General features: G+C 39.7%; 1 protein-coding gene across 3 annotated transcripts in view; it reads right to left on the minus strand.

The window, feature by feature from the left end:
- Positions 1 to 23866, minus strand: part of LOC118113550 (zinc finger protein 236) — a 53088-nt gene that overhangs the window by 14641 nt on the left and 14581 nt on the right. For 2 of the 3 annotated variants that reach the window (XM_035163366.2, XM_035163364.2), the window contains exons 7-22: positions 21645 to 21767; positions 19480 to 19653; positions 18318 to 18495; positions 17622 to 17894; positions 16899 to 17102; positions 16557 to 16689; positions 14350 to 14610; positions 13931 to 14163; positions 13212 to 13334; positions 9685 to 9827; positions 8334 to 8434; positions 6463 to 6614; positions 5887 to 6063; positions 4496 to 4796; positions 3499 to 3602; positions 1578 to 2003 (exon numbers count right to left, since the gene is read on the minus strand). In XM_035163366.2, coding sequence (XP_035019257.2) covers positions 1578 to 2003; positions 3499 to 3602; positions 4496 to 4796; positions 5887 to 6063; positions 6463 to 6614; positions 8334 to 8434; positions 9685 to 9827; positions 13212 to 13334; positions 13931 to 14163; positions 14350 to 14610; positions 16557 to 16689; positions 16899 to 17102; positions 17622 to 17894; positions 18318 to 18495; positions 19480 to 19653; positions 21645 to 21767 — 3106 coding nt within the window. The remainder of the gene's footprint in view (positions 1 to 1577; positions 2004 to 3498; positions 3603 to 4495; positions 4797 to 5886; positions 6064 to 6462; positions 6615 to 8333; positions 8435 to 9684; positions 9828 to 13211; positions 13335 to 13930; positions 14164 to 14349; positions 14611 to 16556; positions 16690 to 16898; positions 17103 to 17621; positions 17895 to 18317; positions 18496 to 19479; positions 19654 to 21644; positions 21768 to 23866) is intronic. The other variant, XM_035163365.2, reaches the window with a different exon arrangement.

Genomic DNA, 23866 nt, shown 5'->3' on the forward strand with positions numbered 1-23866 from the left:
AGAGAGAGAGAGAGAGCATAAGGCTGCATCTTAACACCCTTACATGGCACCATGCTGGATTGTTTATCTTTCAACTGTATATAAAAAGTGGATAATGCAATCTTATGTATTTGTAGCCTTAGTCTGTGCAGTGGCACTCCAGGGATGGAGCCACTGCAGCAAGGTTCTGTCAATACAGGTGCTCCAACAATCATGAGTCATTCTTAGCTGTCAATCATGATAATTCAAACTTACTGCAAAAATTGACACTTGAAAATACATCAGTGAGATCAGAACTACCTAAGTGACAGAAATCATATTTGAGAAAAGATATTTGAATTGTACGTTGGTGCCTCAAGGGTCATGTGTGTCATATCAAGAGATGTCATAATGTAGATTTCAGAATTTCTTTCAATTCTGAGGCTTATATAGGCTACGTATATTTTCCTTCACCACTTTTATACCAATTGAGAACCAACACTTTTATCAGCACACACAGGGAAACCTTCATTGCTAGGCTGCTGAAGTGTGAAAACCTGTTACTGAGGCACAAAATGCAGCTGAGTGGAGTCAGACATCACAAGTGAATGATTGGAAGCTCTTAAGTGGGCTTTTAGTACCACATTAAAGCAGGGATGTCCTGAAAACGAGGAAAGAGAGCACACGGAAGGTGGCCTGTGGCGATAAAGCATCTTCTCATCAGGTATTGTGATGTTATTCATCTTATCCTGAGCTACAGCAATGATGGTGACAATTGAATACCAAGAAACCAAAGGAATGAGGATTGCTGCAGAATTTCTGTTACACCCACAAACTTCAGTGCATTAATCATCGGTCCGACATTAAGAGTAGAAGCCAAATGATAATAAAAAAATGTTACCTTAGTTTTATGATCCTATCAAAATGACTCAACACACTGAGTTAATAAAAAAATCGAATCTCTGTAACAAACAGACTTGCTGCGAATGCAAATATTCTCCCACTGCTCTGCCTGATTTATCACAAACGTCTCTCTCTAGCTGTTTTCAGACATGAACTCTGGAGAATGTCCGCACAATTGGGTCTGGCCATTTTGCCTTTCACATATGAAGAACGCAGCAGGACACTGTCCAGGTCAGACATGTTCACAACAGCAGGAAAATGTCCACAGCATTCAGGTGAGAGGTGGCGCAGCAAGCAGGACATAATGTATTAATTCTGCCGCAGAATTCACATGTTTTTGTTTCCAGCCGCCACATCCGCCCTCGTCACCGTAAGCTCTTCTTTTTCCACCCTGAGATATTTATATTCATTTAGCTTTTTCAGTTTTGCACCTGTCACATGTTAGCTACATCATCAACGCGCCCACTCGCTCGCAGTGAACCCTCCGGACATAATCCTGCCGTCCTCTGACTTGGACATTCTCCCGATTTTTTACAAGGCAGGGCTGGCAGGAAAAACTCTGGAGAATGTCCGCAGTAACTGATTCTGACATTTGCGTTTTCACATATCATCCCTCCGGATATTCTCCTGAAATTATCCGGAGGGGTTCAGTGCATGTCTGAAAGCAGCTTCTGTTTCTTTGAGTATACATGTATCAACAGATTCATAATCCCTACCTGACATAGAGGCCGGCAGGATGGCCTGTCCCACCAGCCCCTGCTGCAGCAGATTCTGGTCAAACTGCCCTGTCAGGACTTGGTTGGCAGGGAGGTAAATGCTGGAGTCAGAGCTGGTTGCTTGTAGAAGACCCACAGATTGAAGAGCATCTGAAGCAGACGGCTGCTGCCCCTGAGCCTGAGCTGTCCCTGGGTCCTGACCGGCCTGACCAGCCAACAAGGCAGACCGCTTGGACTTGCGGCTGTCGCTGTTTGGACGGAAGTGACACTGGATGTGGGTTTTGCGGTGTCCTGATGTTCTGAAGCGGAGTTCACAGAAGGGACATTTGAAGGGCTTGGAGCCTGTATGGAGGCGCATGTGCACTTTTAAGCTGCCCTTTGTAGAGAAGGAGGTGTTGCACATGTGACAGCTGAAAAGTTTCTGACCTGCAAAGATAAGTAGAGCGTTAGGTTAGGTCAACTAAACATGAGCTCTATCACTCCAGACTTCAACTGCTGTATGTCGCTTTGGTCAAAATTAAAGAAGTCCTCTCTTTTCTTTGTCTTTAATAGGTTATTTAAGCAATGATGTAACTGTCCTGAATTTTGCCAAATTAAAATAAAAAAGATTGCTCCTGACAGTCTGCAATCAGGTGAGGAAACTTTTTATTTAACAAAACTTTTTATTCTGCTAAAATACAAGGTTTCAAGTTCACATTTGAACTGAAAACATATTATACTAATAACAGGTATATAATGCCATATATAATGCCACGCACACACACACACTCACTCACTCACTTTCACACACACACACACACACACACACACACACACACACACACACACACACACACACGTGTTTAGTTCAACATTTTAGGAAATATCCTTATTTGTTTTCTTGCTGAGAGTCCTATGCTTTGCCAATGGAAACATGGGAAAACAGCAAACTATTTATATCTTCATTATTGTATCTGAACAAGGTGTAAAATGTTATTTAAACAGAGGTGTTGAGCCAGGCTGTGTAACTTCCTGCAGTTTGACAGAAAACAGCTGTTTGGTATTAAAATCCGTCTGGAGAGATCCGATCACAAGTGGTCAGTGTTAAGTTCCTGTGTTCAAATGGGTCCTGAATGTGTCTCCTGTGACCATTCAGGGCTCCAGACTAACTTGTCTTTACTAGGAGCACTATAGCCCCTTACTGAACATTTTAGGGACATACATTAAATAGACCTGCAACGCAAATATTCACATTTTATAATATTCCCATAAATAGAAAACTTACAGAAATTACAATGTCAGGGCTCCAGACTAACTTTTTCCACTAGTAGGACTGGTTTTAGGGGCACCAGCACCACTTACAACGACATACAACGCAACACATTCATATTTTTTTTAACTGATAAATGTTATGGGAATAAATAATACATTTACAAAATAACAACTACAACAAAACAAGTAAACAAGGAACTTCCTCTTACAGAAGGCCTCTCCTTCCCCTCCCTTTAGAGCACATCCCCCTGAGGACCACTAGGGGCTGGCACCTCTGAAGGCCTACCCTTGTATTTGGCCCTGTAGCTCTTTTGCCCTGACTGAACCTCATCTGTACAGCCTTCTTGGCATCAACCTCCTCCAAGCTAGTTCCCTCAAGACTTATTCTAATCAGGTCTTCCACTGTGTACACATGCGGGGACCCTCTGACATCAGATTGAATCATCCTCTGTGCTGAGAATCCTGTTATATCTTATTCTGAAATTGGTTATTATGCACTTTCACTTTAAGTACATGCTGATTAGGGCATCACCACTGATTACCCAAATCAATTTGATTACGATTCACAATGTTCCAAAAATTCTATGACCGATATGAACCCTGTAATAAAGTAAAACAATATCAACCTCAAAATTATTTAAGTAATGAATTGTTGTAATAAAACACTAACCTGTATGCGTCTTTACGTGACAGTCCAGAGTAGATTTCACTGTAAAACTCTTCCCACATTCATCACACTTGTAAGGTCTTTCTCCTGTATGGATCCTGATGTGCCTGGACATTGAGGTAGATTAACACAAGCACATTTGAAAGAGCACACTGACAGATGGGAGATTATAGGTGGGGAGAAATACAGCAGTGATTACTAATTATCACCCAGGAGCACACTTTGATCTCCTGCCTTAAGCTCCCACTGCCTGTTGTGACATGAGCTTCCAATGCACTCTGACTCCAAATATGAAAATCTAATTGATAAATGTGCTTCACTTGTCAGTGTCTGTGAGAAGAAAAGCCAACGCTCGGTTTAAAGAGGGAACATCTGGAACTGTCCAATAGACATGTACAGAGGGATTAAAAAAGCCCATATTGTTTATGTGTGTCATATCTTTTTTGTGCAGACCAAAGTCCTTCTCTCCCACAGGAAACACTGGCCCTGAAACGTCTCATAAAGCATCCATGACAGCATGCAACACAATTATTCCCCCATGTCAGAATGTTTTCACACCCTTTGAAGATATTTTCTGAATGTTATAAAGATAATCAGGAAAGTGGCCTTGTGCATTATTTACTAACTTGTGTCATCATTGCCATTTTTATCTTTAAGTGGGACGTCTGGCACATAAATTGGACGACCTGCTGACCTGCGACTTGATTTCAGTGGACGAGTGGGGGTGTGGGGGAAAACAAAGCTTGATTTATGCAACAGAATAATATGACCTGACCTCCAGCAATGTGCTGTGTTTGCCAATTGGGCGCTTTTACCTCTGCCTGTTGCCAGCAAGAAAACACAACAACAAAGAGATTTACACTAAACTTGGTGGAAGGATGCAGTATAGGTCAGGGTAGAAATTGTTATATTGTGCTATTGTGAATAGTTTCCTGTGTTCCCAGGAGAAAGTTCATGGTTCTTGATGAAACACATTTAGGCGACGAAACAAAATTATTACCTGACAAGGTCACTGGGCTTTTTGAAGCTCTTGGGACAGTAAGCGCAACAGTTTGCAAACTTCGGTTCTGTCTCCAGCTCCACAGCCTTGTCTTTGATCTCGCTGATGCGATCCCTCTCAGCCGCTGACTGCGCGAGGATCCGCTCGGACACAGAAGCCTCCTCGCCGGGATCCTTCGCTAGCTCAGCCGCCTGCTCCTCCGTGAAAGTAATGATCTCCAAACCCCTCCTCTTTGACAGTCTCTGCTCGCTGTCCTCGTCTTCCTCATCTTCCTCAATGTCTTGACTATCCAGACCAATAACTGGGAGAATAGGAGTGTATTATCAATACTTGTCTTATGCTCACATTTCATTATGGGCAGCTAAAACCCTGTCCATGTTGAAAAATGTTCATCTTTAGGTAAAAAAGGAGACAAAATTCGATCTGTTCGACTTTAAACAATTGCATGTACATTGCATGTTTACTGTCATTCTCATATTCCTAGAAAGTTCTCTTATATATTTTGGAACTTTCAAATTTGTTCCGACATACAGAGATGAATATAATGCTGCAATAATCAATTTTAGTACATTAGATCAACATGTCAATAGGACGTATTTCATTTTTGATCAGATTTGTTTTGGAGCACGAGATAGTGTAGCACGAGTGTAGCTGTAGTTTGTAAGAGTGGAGGTAAGAAATATGAATCTGCAGCAATGGTTGGCAAACTGAATTATAATAAAAAAAAATGTAAACTCTTATTTTAATGATTTCACATTGAAGTCTGGTCATTTTCACCATCTGTTCCAACACCTGTGTAAAGACAGTTACGTCACTGTATTAAGGTTTGAACTTCTTAACCTTTCAAACCATAGAAAGACGGCTCTTGAGATGTAGCACCTGTGAATTTGAATATACCTTCATGTTTATTGCTGCTGACTCTACTTAGAAATAACATTCCTCAGAGCATTAAGTGAAGTCAACTGAACATAAACTCAATAACAACTTCAGATTATACTGCTTTATGTCTCTTTGGTGTTTTACTCACACCTTATGGTGGTTTTCCTCATCTTCCTCAAAGACTTGACTATCAAGCCCAATAACTGGTAGAATAGGAGTGTATTAACATTATTTGTCTTATGCTCACACTTAATGGTTAGCAGCTAAAACCCTGTCCACACAGAAGCATTTCTATCATGATGTAAAAAAGCTGACGGAAATTCATCCCTTCTATTTTGATCAATTGCATGTACATTCCCCTGTTTACTGTCATTCTCATGTTCCTAGAAAGCTTATATATCTTGCAGTTTTTTTATTTCTTCCTACTTATAGAGATGCGATCTGATTTTAATAACTCAGTTTGGAAAGAAAATGGGTCATGAAACATTCAATTGGTATCTTGGCATCCTTACTCTGATCGTCCACAGAATGCTCCTTCTTCATATGCTTTTTACACAGCTGGCTGGTCCTGAAGCTGTCGTCGCACATGGAGCACTTGAAAGATTTGATGTGTATAATCATGTGACGATTCAGGCTGCCATTGGTGGTGAAAGAGGCATCGCAGACGTTACACTTAAAGGGCTTCACTCCTGTTAGTGAGAGAGGAGAGCAGCAGGTCTCAGGAAGTTATATTAAAAAACAAACATTTTAGTGAATTTTACTATGGAACTGCATGACTGATCATGACCTGAATGGTTTTCCTAGGGACAAAGTGTACCTTTTTCAAAGCACACAGGAATGGATGATTATGAATACATTTTGCAAATTTTATTCAAAACCGTTTAATTTGTAATTGTGATGTGAATGAAATGCAGTGCCAAGGTTTGGGGGATAATTTCAGTTGATTTTTAAAAAATTATATTTTCCAATTAAAACACAACAAAAATCTAGTTAAGAGCGTCCATGACCTTTAAAGGTGTAGACAATCTAATTAATTTCAGAAGAGATTTATCAGCTCCTGAAGTCACTAGACTCTAAAGCGAGCTCACCTGTATGTGTGTTGAGGTGGGACTTCAGCACTCCGGCCGACACAAAGGCTCGTCCACAGAGGTGGCATCTGTATGGTTTCTCCCCAGTGTGGGAGCGCACATGCTGCTTCAGATGGCTGGACTTTTTGAAGCCTTTATTACACCAATTGCACCTGAAGATGGAGAAAGTGGAATATTTATAATGGGAAAAAAGAGGCTTTCAATTAATATGACATTAATTAATATGTGTGTATGTGTTTCCTTCATAGTATGCAAACAAAACAAGATTAGGTAGGCGTCGTGCAGATTCTTTTTTTCAATCTGATATTCAAGAGAATGCAAAATGTCCACAACAAACAGGACTCATCACAAGCACCAGTAAAAAGTGAAGTAACTCAATGCCACTTCCTCTGTATCATTCTGACAGCCAAGTGTCCACTGTCCCCACAGCAGCTGGCAGGTGAAACAAGGTTTGGTCTGTTTATTGCTGCATGGGCAGGTTCTGTGCCGCCAACTGTTAATTATGTTGGACGATAATCTGAAGCAGAGGATTTACAATAGGGAGGGAAAAGTAAACTTTTAAATCGTTAAATAGATTTTGGATTTATGGGGGCTTTTATGCTGCACTGTTTGCGTACCGTAATATTTATGCGTATGTTTTTGTAAAGGTAAAACAATAAAAAATAACAGGATATGCTGTTCACTTTTTTAGGTGCTGGCTGACAGACTGTTTTTATGGCAGAAGATGGTCACATTAAATATTTATTTGATTTATGTATTTTTCTGTTTGCTGGACATTACTAAAGTAAGCTGATTAAGAAAAAATCTTAATCCTACCATTTGTGAAAGAACTTTCCCTTTACAGCATTTTTTACAAGTGGCTAAAACGTTTTTTTCCTCACCTCATCAGGTCAGACTTGAACCTGACCACTGGACAACTAACTCTAGAATGGTTCTCAGTAGAGTGTGTACCCCCCACCAAGGCCCAACAGTTCACTCAAATTCAATCAAGCCTCAGAGCTAAGGCCAAATTCTGTTTTTTTCTGTTCTTTTTTTTTTTATGTCTGAAATTTGTATTGGATTTGGCTGCAACGCTGTTTACCCCTGAAACTAACACTTCACCAACCCCTCCATTGGAATAGAGGTGAGTAGATAATGAGTTTAAATTGTTGGTCGAGCTATCCCTTTAAGCTGCTGCCCTCATCAACCATCATCTGTATCTCACGACTTAGAATGTGAATGTCCACATATGTGTTTATTTTGTTTATCCACTGAAAGTTTATTGAACAGTTTCTGCACATCAATGTTTAGCACCAGTGCAATCAAGCCTAAATGGTGGAGCACATAGTACTTTGAGTGCAGATTCTCTGGTTTGATGGCACAAACATTCAACTATTTTGCCTGAAATGCAAGCACTTAGGTGAAAAACAGGTTTTGCTTCATTGCATGGTTAATGCCAAGTCTATAGTGGAGTGCAGCTGTGGCAGCATCCAGCAGAGAGGCGGCTGCATGAGGGGAGAGGATTGAAAAGGCAATGAACAGAGTGTAAACAACATCAAGAAGGGTAAAAACTTCACTTTTCAGTAGAAAAAAGGACAGGTTTGTGGGGGTCACTGAATGTCTTGGAATGACCCATTCAAATGCAGGATTTGACTACTGAAAATGTATCTAAAGGATCACACTTCACTAATTCTGTTCTGACAGAGCTTTCAGAGGGTCCATGGAGAAGACAGGCAGTGATGGCTTTGAGAATTAATAACTATTAAAACTGCTGCTTTTACAAAGGGTTGGAATTTAAAAGGTGAAGAGGTGAGCGTAGTTTATGAAGCCACTCGTACCGGCACGGACTCACACACACACGCACGCACAGACATAATAGCACAAGAGTAAACCTGTAGGCTCTTTTGGTGTTGTCTTCACTGTTGTCCTGGTAGTCCTGTGTCTCAGTCAGCTGAAGCTCACTCTGACTGCTCTGCTGAAGAAGCCCATTCGTCTGGATAACCAAAGACAAACCAACAGGACCTTAATGCATAAGCTAATTAGTCACCAGATGGAATAGTTTGACATTTTGTTCAGAAAACATCATTTCCATTTTTGTTTATGTATAATGATGCTGTAAGTATAAATGGAACACAGGGAAACAGTGAGCGTGGCTCTCCAGAAAAATTACGAGTAAGTTGTATATTTAACTAAGGGTTGTATAAAACCCCTTTCCCTTGATAATAACGTCCTGTCTAAAGAATTGAGTAAATGAAGGGACAGAGCACAATGGATGAGGGTAGAGGTGAAGAAGTACATGGGTGGGGTCAACTGCAGAGTTTTAACATGTGTGTGGATGAAAGCAAAGCAGGTTTGTAAATTGAGAGGAAAGGGACAAGGAAGCAATGTCTTACCAATGTTGTCAAAATCAGAATGTGTATATGTTAATAAAAAAAAATAAAAAAATCTGTACTCTGACAGAAATGTCAAAAAGGACAATTTGTGGCTTTGCATGAAGTTACATGCCTTACGTACTTCTTGACAGGAAATAATAACCAGTTTGTCCACTGTTCCAGGTGGTTTGGTGTATGTTGGAACATTTGAGATAGACAGGTTATCGGTTTCCCCTTGATTCAAGTGTCTATGCTAGGCTAGGTTAACCACTTCTCGCCTCGGCTCCACATTTCACACAAGGGCTTGAAATTGGTATCAATCTTTTTATAAAACTGACCAGAAAAAAAACAAGCACACATTATTTCCTAAAAATGTCTAACATACTGTTGAGTTTAATATATCTGTTTAATATAAAAACTGTATATTATAAACCGCTGTTAGAAATAAAACTGTAATGAACAATTGAGATGATAGAATTAGGACAATGATGCCTTCCTGTATCATACATAATCATTGATTAACAGTCCATTAATTAAGCCAATCTTTGCTTTAATTTGACAAAAAATAATTCTATATGTAATGGTACGGTCTGCAACTTACTTTCAGTAAAATTTCAAGAAGATTAGTTTGTGTTCCATCAATATGCAAATCTATGCAGCTACTTATTCCAAAATCTAATCTTTTTAATCATCCTCTTTATAAGAAGGAGCCTGTGGTGCAAAGTCAAGACTACATCTATAACTCACTGGATTTCAATCAATCACATACCTTGCTATAAAATATTCAGTCACAATATATTAAAAAAAGAGTAAGATAAGAGAATTGGAGGCCAGGAAAATTAATGTTAGGCCCAAGCAGTCCACTACTCACCTCCTCAGCACTGGGGTCGTGCATCAGATTGGGGGGGTGATAGCTGGAGGACAGTGCCTGGGACTCCAGGGTGCTGGAATCCTGCAGCTGCTGGACAGTGGAGAACTGGGACTGACTGTAGTTTGATTCACTGATGGTGAAACCTGAAAAGAACATACAGAGAACAATCAGTCTGTGAGTCACTGATCAGATTTAAAACTATGAGCATTGAAATATTGGATCCACACAGAACATTTGGGGATTTGTTATTACACATAAATGCTTGATCAAATAATTAAGAACTTTTAATAAAAGCGCAAACCAAAGCTGAACTGTCGTAACAGGATCTGCAACTAAACAAAAATGCAGTTGATAAGTCAATAAAGCCAAACCTCCTCTCAGCAAAAATAATAATTGGAAACTAGGAAACTGAGGGGACTGAGTTTATTCAACTTCAGCACAACACAGCAAATCAACAGGCAGAAACTTGGCCGCAGCAGCAGAGAGGGTAAAACAGTGGATTATGACTGACTGAACTTTGAACACAATCCTTCACTGAAACTTTTAACTGCTGACATTAATTACTGGCAGTCTGCAGCAGAAAGATATTGGATGATTTACAGCAACAGAATACAGCATTGCGTTTACTCTGTGAACATAATGGCTGTTTACAAGGCCATATGTCATTCCTCTGCTCCTTCTCAAAGAAATTGTTGTTTGCTTGTTGTGTAACAGCTTGCAGAAACCAAAGTATTTGAAAAATGGTCATGCTGTGGCACAGAAGGCACAGTCTAGGTTGTTCTGTCCTAGGAAATAAAACTCCATACAGGCCGGATTACACAATAAAGACAAAGGCTTTAATTGAATCATCCTATTTCAGCTAGATGAATGGATGGATGGTTCGATGGAAAATCTATTGCAGTCAATGGCTGCCTGAAGCAGGAGATTTTTATCTTCCCTGTTGATGCTTTCCCAGAGAGTTACTGCAGCCTCATTCAAGTTCAGGGGACTTTCTCAGTCAGTCAAAGATATTCCACCTCTTCAGAATATTGCTTCAGGCATACGTTGAGGATCTTTGTCCTCACAACTAATGAAATGTCATCAATGAGCTTTGATGCACATGGCTGAATCTGAGCACGAAGCTGCCCCTTTATACCTCTGCATCCATCCTGCTGCCTCTGTCAGCAATGAAGTTATCCATAAATGCTTGGTGCCACTGAGAGCCACACATTACGAGCCATAACAGATCCACACACTATATTTGACGGATGAGGTGACATGCTTTGAGTTGTGAGCTTTTCCTTTTTTTTCTCTCCACACTTTCCTCTTTCCATCATTTTGATAGAGATGGGTTTTTCCTCCGAGTCCATAGAACTTTGCTCCATAACTCTGAAATGTTCCTTTTGTGTATGTCAAGAAGTTTGTGACTTAATGTTTCTTTTATTATGCTTGACCAAAGTGTTGTTTTGCAGGTGGCTGACCTGAGAGCTCACAAGGCTTCAGCAGGACTGCTTTAGATTAGGATGTTTTACATTTTGTGTTAGGGCATCCTGCACCTGCAAAGAGAAGAGTCTTTGCTCTCACCAAGATAATGACGATCCTGACATGAATTCTAGTTACCTCGACTTACCATCTGTTCCCTCCCATATCTAATGATTACCTCTGCCACGGAGGTTGTGTTTGAACCCTTGTCCAATATTTCTATGTTTATCAGCTGGATTACCGTGCAGGGGCAGAGCAGGTTTTCACTTCCTTAAACCTTGCAAGAAAAGACGTTTTTTTGACATTTTCCCAGATTTCCCAGGGACTAATTAATGGACCGTGATGAAACAAATCTGGCACATTTAGGGAATTGATTGATATGATGAGTGTGTGTAATTTGGTGCAACTTGAATTTAAAGTGGATTGCTAAGGTATGTGCTCCACTGAGTGCTACTCTATTGTACTTTCTATCTATTGTACATCAAGATTCAAAATATATTCTGCTGATCCTTAAGGCTTGTGTCATTATCATCCTCTTCACTTTACTCCTCAACATGACAGACACCTCAATTTAAAACTAAATTGCAATTCTCATCTATCAGTCAACTCTAAGCCACAACGGAGCACTTTAGAGCTGATGACCTAAGGCTGAAACGACACACAGCTGCCAATGAAACATTTAGGTGTCAAATTGCTTTTCAGCTCTTGTAATTTGGGCACTAGATGTTACATATGTGTTATATATACTGTATAACCCATCAAGGAAAACAGCCAAAAGCTTCTTGTTTGTGGTTTTGAAGGTGTCTGGAAGTGTAGTAGCTCAATATTCATACATTCTGTGGCAGAGAGTCACTACATTTGCTGCAGATCCATTCTGTGAGTCTTAAACAAAGCACAGCACATCCACCTGTAATATTGGAGCTGCAGCAATTGACTGAACGAGATCCTGAGGTAAGAGAGACGTCTGTTGTTAGCAAACACAGAATATCGGACAAACTTTAGGACTTCAATGAAATAATAATGCCAGTGATAATGCTTGAGCCATGACAGCATTATTATTTGTGGCTTCAAATATGATTAGATGCTCAAGAGTCATCTTGCACAAGCACGTGAAGTCTGTACCCTTGAAAATGTAATGACACTCAAGGCAATAAGGCCCTGTACCTAAGATGATGAAACTCCAGGTCTGTTCCGGTCGGATTAAAAGGATAAATATAAAGTGGCTCCTGAGAGAATGGAAAAGGTAGATGTGCCTGACAGATGTTTGCTGTCAGTTTGCTATGCTGCCTGCAGCAGCTGCCCAGGGACCACTGTTCTGATGACACAGATTCCAGGCTGGCAACAACAATCAGTTAGAATGGTGGGAACATGGTGAGTTGTTTGGTGGGAGTAAAAAAGCGATCGTATGTTTGAGAGCACTACACTGTTTTACACAGTGGAGAGGGAAGAAAGGAGACAGTGAGATACAAGGCAATTTCTCAGATGGCTCATGTATTAAATTAATAATCCTGTTTGAATCTAGCTTTTTAACATAAACAAAAACAGCTATATTTCACCACAACAGCTGGGCATTGAATGTTGCTATTGTTCATGAACGTTGTTTTTTTATATGATTTCTCCTTAAAGTTCATTTATCATGATTTCTTATGTGGTTGCTTGAGGCCAACATTTACACGCTGCGTATTCAATTGACTCTCTTAGCAGAAAACACTCCAAGGTAATTACTGGAACATAAATGTGTTGCTACAGTTCATTGTATGTAAGCAAACATTTGTTTTGCACGATAAGAAAGAATACAGTTTACATAGATTTTCTACTTCTTTGTTTTATAGACAATAAACACCCAGCAGCAAATTTGTCTGCCTTACAGACATTACTGATTTTTAAAATGGTTGCTGCATCCTGACATGTGAAATATCCAGAATGAAAGAGACTTGATGAAGGAAATCTGTGTGTGTGTGTGTGTGTGTGTGTGTGTGTGTGTGTGTGTGTGTGTGTGTGTGTGTGTGTGTGTGTGTGTGTGTGTGTGTGTGTGTGTGTGTGTGTGTGTGTGTGTGTGTCCGTACCTTGCGTTAGAGCTTGCTGGTCAAAGGCAGGCTGAGGAAGTGCTGGTGTCTCAAACTGGCTGATATTCTGAGGCATAGCATGCTGGGTGGCCACATATGAATCTGTCAACACAGAAAGAGATTCTACTTAATGGAATTATAACACTGAACTTTCTTTGTATGCAATGTAAACAGAAGTTCATATACCATTGAAATGGCATTACATACACTGGATAGCTGAGGTCATGATTACTGCACTGGACAGTTTATATAGTGTTTTCCTTTGGAAAAGTCGGTGCTCTAGTAGCAACAACTGTTTTCAGAAGAAACAATTTATTATAAGAGTACAATAACTAAATTTACCTGTTCTCATATACAGAGATTGTTTTCAATGCCTGGGGACCTAATTCCATATGAATTATAGGTTAGTATTTTATCCATGAAGTAATAAAGCTTCATTAGAAGTATGTTGAATATTTAGGCGAAACTACTGTATGACTATTGTATATTGAGCAAACAGGTTGGCATAGAGGAAGTTGATCATTCCAGGAGGTTTTAAAAAGTGTATTCAGAGAGCGAGACATTTGTATTGCTACAAATCTAACCTACAGCACCTCTGTTCTCATAACTTGATAGTTTTTCATATTTGTTTTTATGTCATTGGTGCAAATTTGGGTTCTCAAGGGAAGTTTTCAACACATAAACTTACAAACCCTGAATCCCACATAAGTTATTCTTACCCTCTCCTTGTACCAGTGGCTGATCACTCAGAGGTGCCTCCAGTGTCACTTGTTGACCTCCATTCACAACCTCCGCCTGACTCAGTCCCAGCATGTTTTGCTGCTCTTCTGAGGTGGCAGGTTGTTGCTGGAGGGAATCACCCTCTATTTCCACCTGCATATCATGGGCCACAGAGCTTGCTCCAAGTGGATCGTCTGTTGTCTCGGGCTGCAGCTGCTGGGCCAATTCATACCTGGTTTGGTGGATCAAGAAAAACAAATCATTAGATCTAAACACCTCGAATTCTAATTTAGAATTATTTACTTTATTTTTACTTTCTAGTCTTCATAGTCCTTCCTTGTCACTGCATATCTAGTGCACTTTATGGTATGTAAGTATGTGGTGAGAAGTAAAACACAACAAGACACAAACAAACAACCTGTGTGTTTTCATGTGCTTCCTGCAGTTGGGTGATGACTTGAAGGTCTTCTGGCAATAGGGACACATGTAAGGTCGTAGGTCACTGTGGGTGGTCATGTGGCGCCGCAGGCTGCCGCTGGTGGTGAACGTGGTGTCGCACATCAGGCACTTGTACGCCTTGAGGCCCGAGTGTGTCCTGATGTGAGCTTTGAGCACTCCAGAGGAGGCGAAACCTCGACTGCACTGGATACACTTGTAGGGTCGTTCTCCCGTATGAGACCTGCCGTGAAAAAAGGATGGCAGGTAAGCATTAAAGTGCAGTTTCAGTTTTTTGTCTTAAAGAAGACACATTATGCTCAGAATTAAGTTTCATTGTATTAAATTGTGAAATTACTTGAAAAGGTTTACATGCTCTAATGGTCAGAAAATGAATCACTGTCCTCATCCTGTCCATTGCTGCAGCACCTCTTTTCAGCCTATGTCTGAAACTAGCTACCGTCTCTTTGAGACATTTTGCTTAATATGAGTTTGTTGGGGGCTTGTACTAACATTTTGAAATGAATTTTGATGCTAACAATCTAAAATGTGGAAATATTTATACTGTAAATCCAGAAATAATATATAATAATATAAACCCCCTGATGTATTTTTTTAGGTGTTGCTGTTCCAAATTCATCAGGGAATCCAAGGAACTGTCACTGGTGGCAGATATTGATTCTCTATTTGAGATACGAGCCATTATCCTAAATCTGCCAACAAGGAAGACAAATAGAGGTACGCCAACCATCTAAAGGCATTGCAAGGACGACAGCACCATTATATAGATTAATTTCTCAGTGTTGAAATGAAGACAAATGGTGTCAAAATGAAAACCCTAGAGAGATACATAGATAAGAAAAGTAGAGTGCTCAGGCTACTTATCTTTCTTAGTGCTGCTGTTTCAATGTTCTAAATCTTATGCAGGATTGACAAGGTCATTTTTAAGTTAGTTTAACAAAGGGTGTGTACTGTTCATCTATGTCAGGATTTAAAACAAGTCACTGATGAAAAGGTACGTTTCCGGAAAGGACCTTTACATACAGTATTGAATTTAGAATACTATGGATATGAGTATAATAGGTTGTTTTGATAATTCTTGTTTGATGGTATATTGGGGACTTAAAGCTTAAGCCAAAGTAAACTTCCCAAGCCAAACACTATTCTCTGTAGCTGTCTGATAGGAGCCTGAGTTTTTGAGAACTATCAACAGATTTCTGAGATTTGCAACTCTGTCCTCTAAAAGACTCCATCAATCTCCTAGTTGTAGAGGTCAAACCATTTTCTGTAATATTGTAAATGGTAAACATTCTTTATCTTGGGAAAATATTTAAGCAGACATTTTGGATTGAGAGTGGTGAAAAGGCGTCACCTCAATCAGCACATTGACTTGTTCTCTGAGGACTTGTTATGTATACAAAAATGGTTGGTTAATATCCTATAGTACTAGCAGTGAATGCCGATACATCTGATGGTGGCCCAAGTGACCTATGGTGTTTCCCAAGGCTCTATCCTTGGCAACCTTTTGTTCTCCTTTTGTATAAATGCTTCTGTTACGACATATTATCCATAAAAACTAAATTAAAAACCACTACTTTCCAGAAAGAAATGGCATCTTCCATTTCATACAATTTTGTCACACTATTAAGTTTTGGACATTCCCAGCCTTTCTCAAGCTATATTAAAATAAATCTGAAATAATTGTACTTGGTCCATCCCCACTGAGTAGAAGATTTTTTTACTTCCTGTTAACTAATATCAAACCTTCAGCCAGTAAAACTGAGTCAGTGTCCTCTCAGTTAAAAAGTCATTAATGTTTCCCAATTATACTTCCTACAATTAAAGTCGACAAAATCAGGCCTTTCCTCTCTAATGCTCATACAAAGAACATCATACGTGCTTTCCTATCATCATGTATTGATTTCACTATTAATTGGTATTAATGGTGTGTATATATATATATACAGTATACACACAGGTGGTACACCGGCATAGCCGGATGGTGACGTAAATTGAAGAGGCTTTAAATAGTTACTGTATATAAATTTGTTTTAATGGCTCAAACAAAAATTGCTGCGGAATATAATTATCTAATTTGTTTGGTCTAGTTTGGCATCCAACTGTCACATAGAAGAGAGAGAAAGAATCCCCATCAAAGTTTCAACAACCAGTGTTATAAAGAAGCCTCACCTGACATGCTGTTTCAGATGGCTTGATTTCTTATAGGCCTTACTGCAGAACTGGCACTTATAAGGCCGGTCACTGCCCACCACCTCCAGGTACTGCTGGAAAGCCAGGCGTGGGTTCTGGGATGGGATGAGGCCTGTTAAGCAAAACATGGATAAGCAACATGTGGTCTTGAGAGAAGGGTTATTTGATTTTGTGCAGAAACACAAGCAAGAAAGCCACTGGACATGCACTCCGCCTCATCAAGGACACCAGAAGATGTGTGTGCATGCTTACAATCATGAAACAGATGGAACAACACCACGTATATATGTATAACATATGCCTGCCGACACAAGCCCTTACTGAAGTCCGTGATGAGGATGGGTTCCTGCAGGGGGATGTCAGGAAGAGGTAGATTACTCTTCGACACTTTGGCTTTGTTGGATTTCCGTGGAAATTTGTGCTTCTTATGCTGCACGCTTTTGAAGTGAGAAGCAATATGTGTTTTCCTGTGGCCTGATGTTCGGAAGATCTTGTCGCAGTGAGGGCAGGCGAAAGGACGGACACCTGAGCAGAGTGGGGAAACGCAGTGCATTTGGAGAATTAGTATTTAGAGAATTAGGTTGACATATGCACTTTGATACAAACTTGAGAAATCCAAAATTGAACTCAGAATTACTATCCCTAAACCAATCTAACCCAACAATATGAAAGTCATACATATTCCAAAAACGTGAGCTCCTGTTATTTTATTTATTTTTGGCTACAAGAGGTTGCATAGCCTTTTGATTACCAAGAGACAATATGGATTTCTATAGAACCAATTTACTGCACAAGAAAAAGTGACTTTATATGAAACCGTATAAGAACAAAGCCGCAATGAGAAATTAAATTTAGAGCAACAACATTGGAGCTACTGTAAACACCTAACATAGACTCTGCTATAACATAGCCATTAGTGTGATAAACACACTAACTGTTAAAAGTTATGTTTATTCACACTAAAGTGGGAAAAAAGGGTGACCTAATGTTCATTTCCTTTTGGCTTTAATTATAACCCTTTCATTGAGTGGACCCGCTTCTCACCTGTATGCAGCCGCATGTGTACCTTCATGCTGCCAGAAGTGGAGAAGCACTTCAGACAGCACTGACACTCAAAGGCCTTAATACCCGTGTGCGTTTTCATATGTGCCGTGAGGGTGCTCTTGACGGCAAAAGCTCTGAAACACTGTTTGCATTTGAAAGGCTTCTCGTGGGTGTGGATGCGGATGTGGCGAACAAGGTCACTGGGTTTCTTGAACTCCTTGGAGCAGTATGGGCAGCCATGCCAGCGTACACCATTCTCTTCCCTGATGGAGCCTGGAAAAAGAAAAGCATGAGGCAGCTGTCCATCGTTTATGTCAGTTGAACGCTACAGCAGCTTAAAGGTCTACTCATATATCTTCTTTACTAAAAAATGATCAATTCGTTAATGACATTTTCAAATATAGAAAAAACATGCCTATTTAATTTGATCAGAAGCAGGTAAGCAAAACATTATTTTATGTTCATATAAATGCAGATATTTTCAAGCTTTGGAATGTTTAGTCAATTACTGAACTCATTTATATGAATAAGAATTGGATATAATAAATTTACTAAGTAAACGTAGCTGGGTTTAAATTTGAGGATTTTTCCAAAGAGAAAAGTAGGGTGGATCAGTAATTTCACTAAAAGGCACCATCAACCCTGTAGAACTTGAACACAAATTATAATCAAATAGTCATGGAATTTACCCCCTACCTGGCATTTGTATGGGTTTCTTGAAAATGCTCCTTTTCTTCTCCCTGATTGGTTTGTCTGGGCCTTGCACTTTCTTGCTTTCTACAGCAGCGTCATCTGTGGTCTGGTTCTGCGATTCTCTCGACATAGCATCACCCTGTGGCTGGACCACACTCAGCCCACTGTTCTCCAGAGCTTGCTGCAGGTACAGAAGAGAAATGTGCTCACAGGCCACAGCTTAAAAAACATATAATAACTAACGTTAATATATACCAATCAAATCATATCAAACATAATGAAAAATCATGAAACATAACAAAAAATATATATATAACCTAATTATGTAAAGAATATTTAATATTGTTAATTTAATATTCAGGAATATAGGGTATGGCTTGTCATGATTTGGCAAATACTGACAAAAAAGCCATGGTCTGAAACCAAATTTCAGTGCTGATCACAGCAAATTGTGCTGCAGAGCACAGGCTCTATTCAACTCTCCTGAGGTACTCATCCATAAAGCTTTCCAGAGGGAATTCAATACTGAATCTTTCCCCCCAGATGGATCCATCCTTGAGAAAAACCCTTTGACATGATCCTGGCTTTTAGCCAAGGTTTCCCAGTGTGCTCTGTGGTTTTCTCCTCTCTCTTGTGCCTGTCTGTTTCCCCTGTCTGTCTGTATGCAGTGTGCGTAAACTTGTCATACCCTGCCATTCAGTGGGAAAAGGAAAGCTATTTGACAGAGTATGGTTCTTTGGTTTCAAACAAACATCATTTCAGGGGAATTTTTGAGTTTAAGGAATATATTTCTTCTTTTCATCTCTCTCTCTGTGTCCGCATATATTGCCTTTGCAGCCTTTGTGATCTCCATCTAAATCAAGTCCATATAAATGGCTCCACTGACTCTAACCTGACAGCTGACAGGTGTGCGTGTTGTTTTGCCTAATTGCAAGACAAGGAACATTTTCCAAATAACAAATTGTTCGTACTTAAATCTTTAAGAGTGGACATCAGATCAAGAGACCTGGAGCTGAGGTGGTGCATCTCTTTAAACTGAATGTTTGAATAATAAAGGTTTGGTCTGCAGTATGTGGTTTCCAGTCAGCCTGCAGGGTCCAGAATACTACTGGCTTTTGTTCCGATCATCTAATACATTTAGTGCGAGTGCATCTGTTTCACTCACCTGCAAGATGTCCTGGTTGATGGACGTTTCCATGGTAATAGCTGGCTCTGGAGGTTGGGGCTGCGCCGTCTCCCCACTGACCTGTGCAGACAGCTCAAGAAGTTGCTGGATGACATCTGTCACCCCTTCGCCGCCCTCTGACACCCCCGATCCCTGACCTGTCGTCTCTGTCTCCTACAGGGGAAGAAAGAGGGAAGGGAATGAGGAGCAATGTGACAAAGGGACAGAGCTAGAATTAGGGCTTCTGTGGAGCATAGAACTAGCAAAGCATTATTGAAAACAGACATGAAGACAGTGGCTATGTTTTCATATACAGCGTAAGCCTTTTGTATGCGTACATACACTGATGGTGCCTCATTTTGCTCTCCAAACAGCCTCAGTTCTTCATGTCATGGATTTAACAAGACATTGACATGATTGCATGACATAATTTCGAGACATTCATGCAGCCAATCTCCTCTTCTATCACTTCCCAAAGGTTTTCTGTTGGATTCAGATGTGGTGAGCAGGGAGTTCACTGACATTGCTGAACTCATTGTCATGTCTTTGGAACCAGTTTGAGACTAATGTTTTGTGACATGGTGCATTGTCAGGCTGTGAAGTTGACATTAGAAGATAGTAAATTATGGTCATAAAGGGATGAATATTGTCAACAGTACTCAGATAGGCTGTGGCTTTCAAATGATGAAAACAATGAAGAAAACATGCCCCGCAGCATTACACCATCATCAGCCTGGACTGCTGACGAAAGGCAGGTTGGGTTTTTGGATTCATGCTGTTGATGCCAAAATCTAACCCAACTATCTCTGTGCCTCGGCCAAAATCTCAATATCAGACCAAGATTTTACAACTTGGAAAGACATGAATATTCAAATGCTTTAGTGATGAGGACAGAGACCAGTATCGATGTGCTGTTAACAAAAACATGTGGTTTATGTGTCCTGCTTCCAGCATGCCCAACCCAGACGCCTCGCCTGAATGTTCGGGAGATTTTCCTGTTGTCATGAGCACTTTTGACCCAGAAAATCTCCTGCTATGCTCTTCATATATATACAAGGCAAACTCCAGAAAATGTCCACATCAAATTTTCCAGACATTTTCAGGAGTTCGTGTCTGAAAACAGCTTGAGGCAGTTTTTACTGTCTTGAGTAAAAATCTCAGGAGATCCATAGTTTCAAAAATACTCAAACCAGCCTGTCTGACACTAACAATCATGCAACGGTCAAAGTCAGTGAGATCACATTGTTTCCTCACTGTGATGTTTGATGGGAACCTAAACTGAATCTCTTGACCATAATCTGCATGATTGCATGAGCTGCACTGGTGCAACATAATTGGCTGATTGCATGAGTAAGCAGGTGTACAGGCGTATAATAAAATAATAATTTGTAATTCATCACCTAATAATTACCCAATAATGCTGATGTATTATTACCACTGTTGTAGACAAGGGAGAGGATCAATGAGGCAGGCTCAACTCTGCATTTCAGACTGAGCCAGGGAAAATCTAGCAGAAAAGCTCCTTGATTGTCAGAAGGGAAAAAGCTTAACAGCAAATGAAGCGGAATGCTCAATAAGTTTTTTGGAATTGGGCACAGTGAAAAGCCAATTGTGAAATATAACCAGCTTTATTATCCAGCAGTAAACAGAGGAATGAAAATAAGCAACACGTTGGAGGGAAAGTAAAAGCCTGAATTTTAACAAACAACATGGGTATAAGATAAAGCTACCAACTATCTGGAAAGTTGATTTGTTTGATGAAACTAAAGCAACAAATCAATTTTGGCCAATAATGCTGTTTGTTATTCCTGTCGTTGTTCCCTTGTTTCTTTGTCCCTGTCATATTTCCATTAAAAAGACGATTAATAAGGGCTTATCTCATTCCCAGTAAAATGGTGACTTAATAAATTGTCTTCAAATGAAAAAAGAAACGAGTAAACAAAGTTATCTTTTAACATAAAAGACATAAAAGTGAGCCACTAACATGACCTGTGAAGCCTTAGAACCTTATTCGCTCTCTATCTCTGTGTGATTAAAGACATTGACTTCTAACATAAATCATAACTAACTGTGCAAAGAACCTTTTACAGCACAGTCAAGAGACTGAAACTACTTTGGGGGATTCAAAAGTTTTTGCTGATGTTTTCGACATGCTGCTCTCTCACCTGAGTGCTGGAGGGCACCTCGATCACAGAGATGTGCATCTTGCTGATGTGGGCGTTCAGGCTACCCAGCTTCTTAAATACACAGCTGCAGTCCATGCATGGAAACAGGGGTACCCCTTTGGTCTGTTACACAACAACAACAACACACAAAAAACCACATGCACACATAAACAAGATATTATTCCTTGGCTATTATGCAAATGTTGCCCCCTCAAAGGTTCCAAGGTTCAAAGGCTTTATTGTCATATGCAGAAATAACAAGTTATCAATGCAATGAAATTCTTAGTTCTCTTGTCTCTGCCTGGTGACATTAGTTATTAAAATAAAAAATATAAATAAAAAAGCTTGAAACATCCAAAGGAAAATAGAAACATTCAAATATGTATACATATATATATATATATATATATACTGAAACTAAGTTTTAAATTATAAATAAAAGGGATAAGAGCTGAGGTAGATAAAGGGGATTTCAATAGAAGTATTCCAGTCACCGAACATTGGAAAACATATTAAGAAATTATCTCCACTGTCACAGTCACAAAATGTATGTACAGGAATGCAGAACCATGTTCAGTTGGTAGAACAAAGCTGATGTTACTGCTTGACCCTCTATTGATAATTGTTTGTTTACAAGGCCTGGGAGATTATAGGCTTAGCACAGCCAACTATAACAGGCCTTATAATGGATCACCGTTCCACACGGTGATTGATTGAGATTATCATTTACCACAATAAAGCAACACTGTGCGACTTTAAAAACAGCACCCTCTGCAGCTACACATGGTGATTATTTTTGCTGGGCTTTGTATTCAAGCAATTAAGTGGTTTTCATGTAGAGAAAAACTAACAAAGCCGATCCATCTGTTGACCAGAGGTCTGACTGTGTAGTCCCAATCAGTGAACTGAAACAAAATAAGCACTGCTGCTTTGACATATACATCAAACTCTGTTTAGGATTTACTAATCTACAGATCAACATCATTGATGGGCCTGATTCTGGGAGGTTAAGCTGCAAATATAAAGCCGTTTTTAGACGTCTGCTAAAATTGGGTCCAGCCATTTTCCCGAGATTACCTTTCACACATGAAGAGCGGAACAGGAGATTACATTCACTCTGCACCGGGAAGTATATGTATCTAGACAGAAATTAACCAAATACAATTTGAAAACAATTTCTATTGAATGCCCACATTGTACGAGTAAACTATTTGTATCTAATTAAATTATGTCTCGAATATCTTTGATTCAAGAGGGCTGGCAGGAGAAACTCCAGAGAACGTCAGCAGCAACTGACTCGACACAAGTTCAGTGCAAGTCTTAAAGCAGCTTCAGTCAGTTATGCACTTCTTGTAGGACATAATACCTGCTCACCAATGATACATAGAGCAAGAACAAGTATTCAGAATTAAGAGTGGGTTTGAAAGCAGCCCCAAACGAATTATGAAGCTGCTATCATGTTGCTTTAAAGATACTACACTTAGTCTGTCTTCTGGAGTCTAAATGTCTAGGTTGTACATAATGGGTCTGACGTAGGGAGATCTGTCATAGCAGGTAAATATTATATGAACTGAAAACATAATGAGAGGTTGTAAATACTGACATAAGCTTCACTATTTTTTGTTGTAAGAGGTCTCGGCATGAGAGTGGTTGCATTGATATATTTGCCTTTTTCCTGGTATTGTGTTTATCCATAGGAAAATGGATTGCTGGTAATTACATTGTCCCCCTTGGTTAACTCAAGAACTTCTCAAGAGTATGCACTTTAATTTACAAGAGTGAAAAATTAGTCAGTTGTTATCTAATATCTATAAGAGCATCTATAGGAATAATGAACTGTTGTGAACACCACCACCTGAGGGCCCCCTTCATTATTATGATGTAAATAATGCAAAGTGGTCGCGTGCTAAGATATGTCATCCTTCTATCCCTTAAGTTCAATTTATTTCCAGGCATTAAGCATAATATTTAGAGTCAAGGAAAATGATGAATTGTTAAGTGTTGTACTCTTCTGCTTTCTGGTCTGTCAATCTAATGAATTGGGGAGGAAGCAGTGCTGATGCTGAGATAGGAAACAGTGGCATTTGTTGAATTTGCCTGAGGGAAGCTTGGGGTAAGCAGGTTTCTACCATGGACACAAGATGATGCTGAAAAAATATCTGTAAATTTAACCACTGAAAAAAAATGTTTTTGCTTCTGAATGAGAGTAAATGGTGGGAGCC

The sequence above is a fragment of the Hippoglossus stenolepis genome, chromosome 8 (genome assembly GCF_022539355.2).
Source record: "Hippoglossus stenolepis isolate QCI-W04-F060 chromosome 8, HSTE1.2, whole genome shotgun sequence".
In the NCBI taxonomy this organism is placed as follows: Eukaryota; Metazoa; Chordata; class Actinopteri; order Pleuronectiformes; family Pleuronectidae; genus Hippoglossus; species Hippoglossus stenolepis.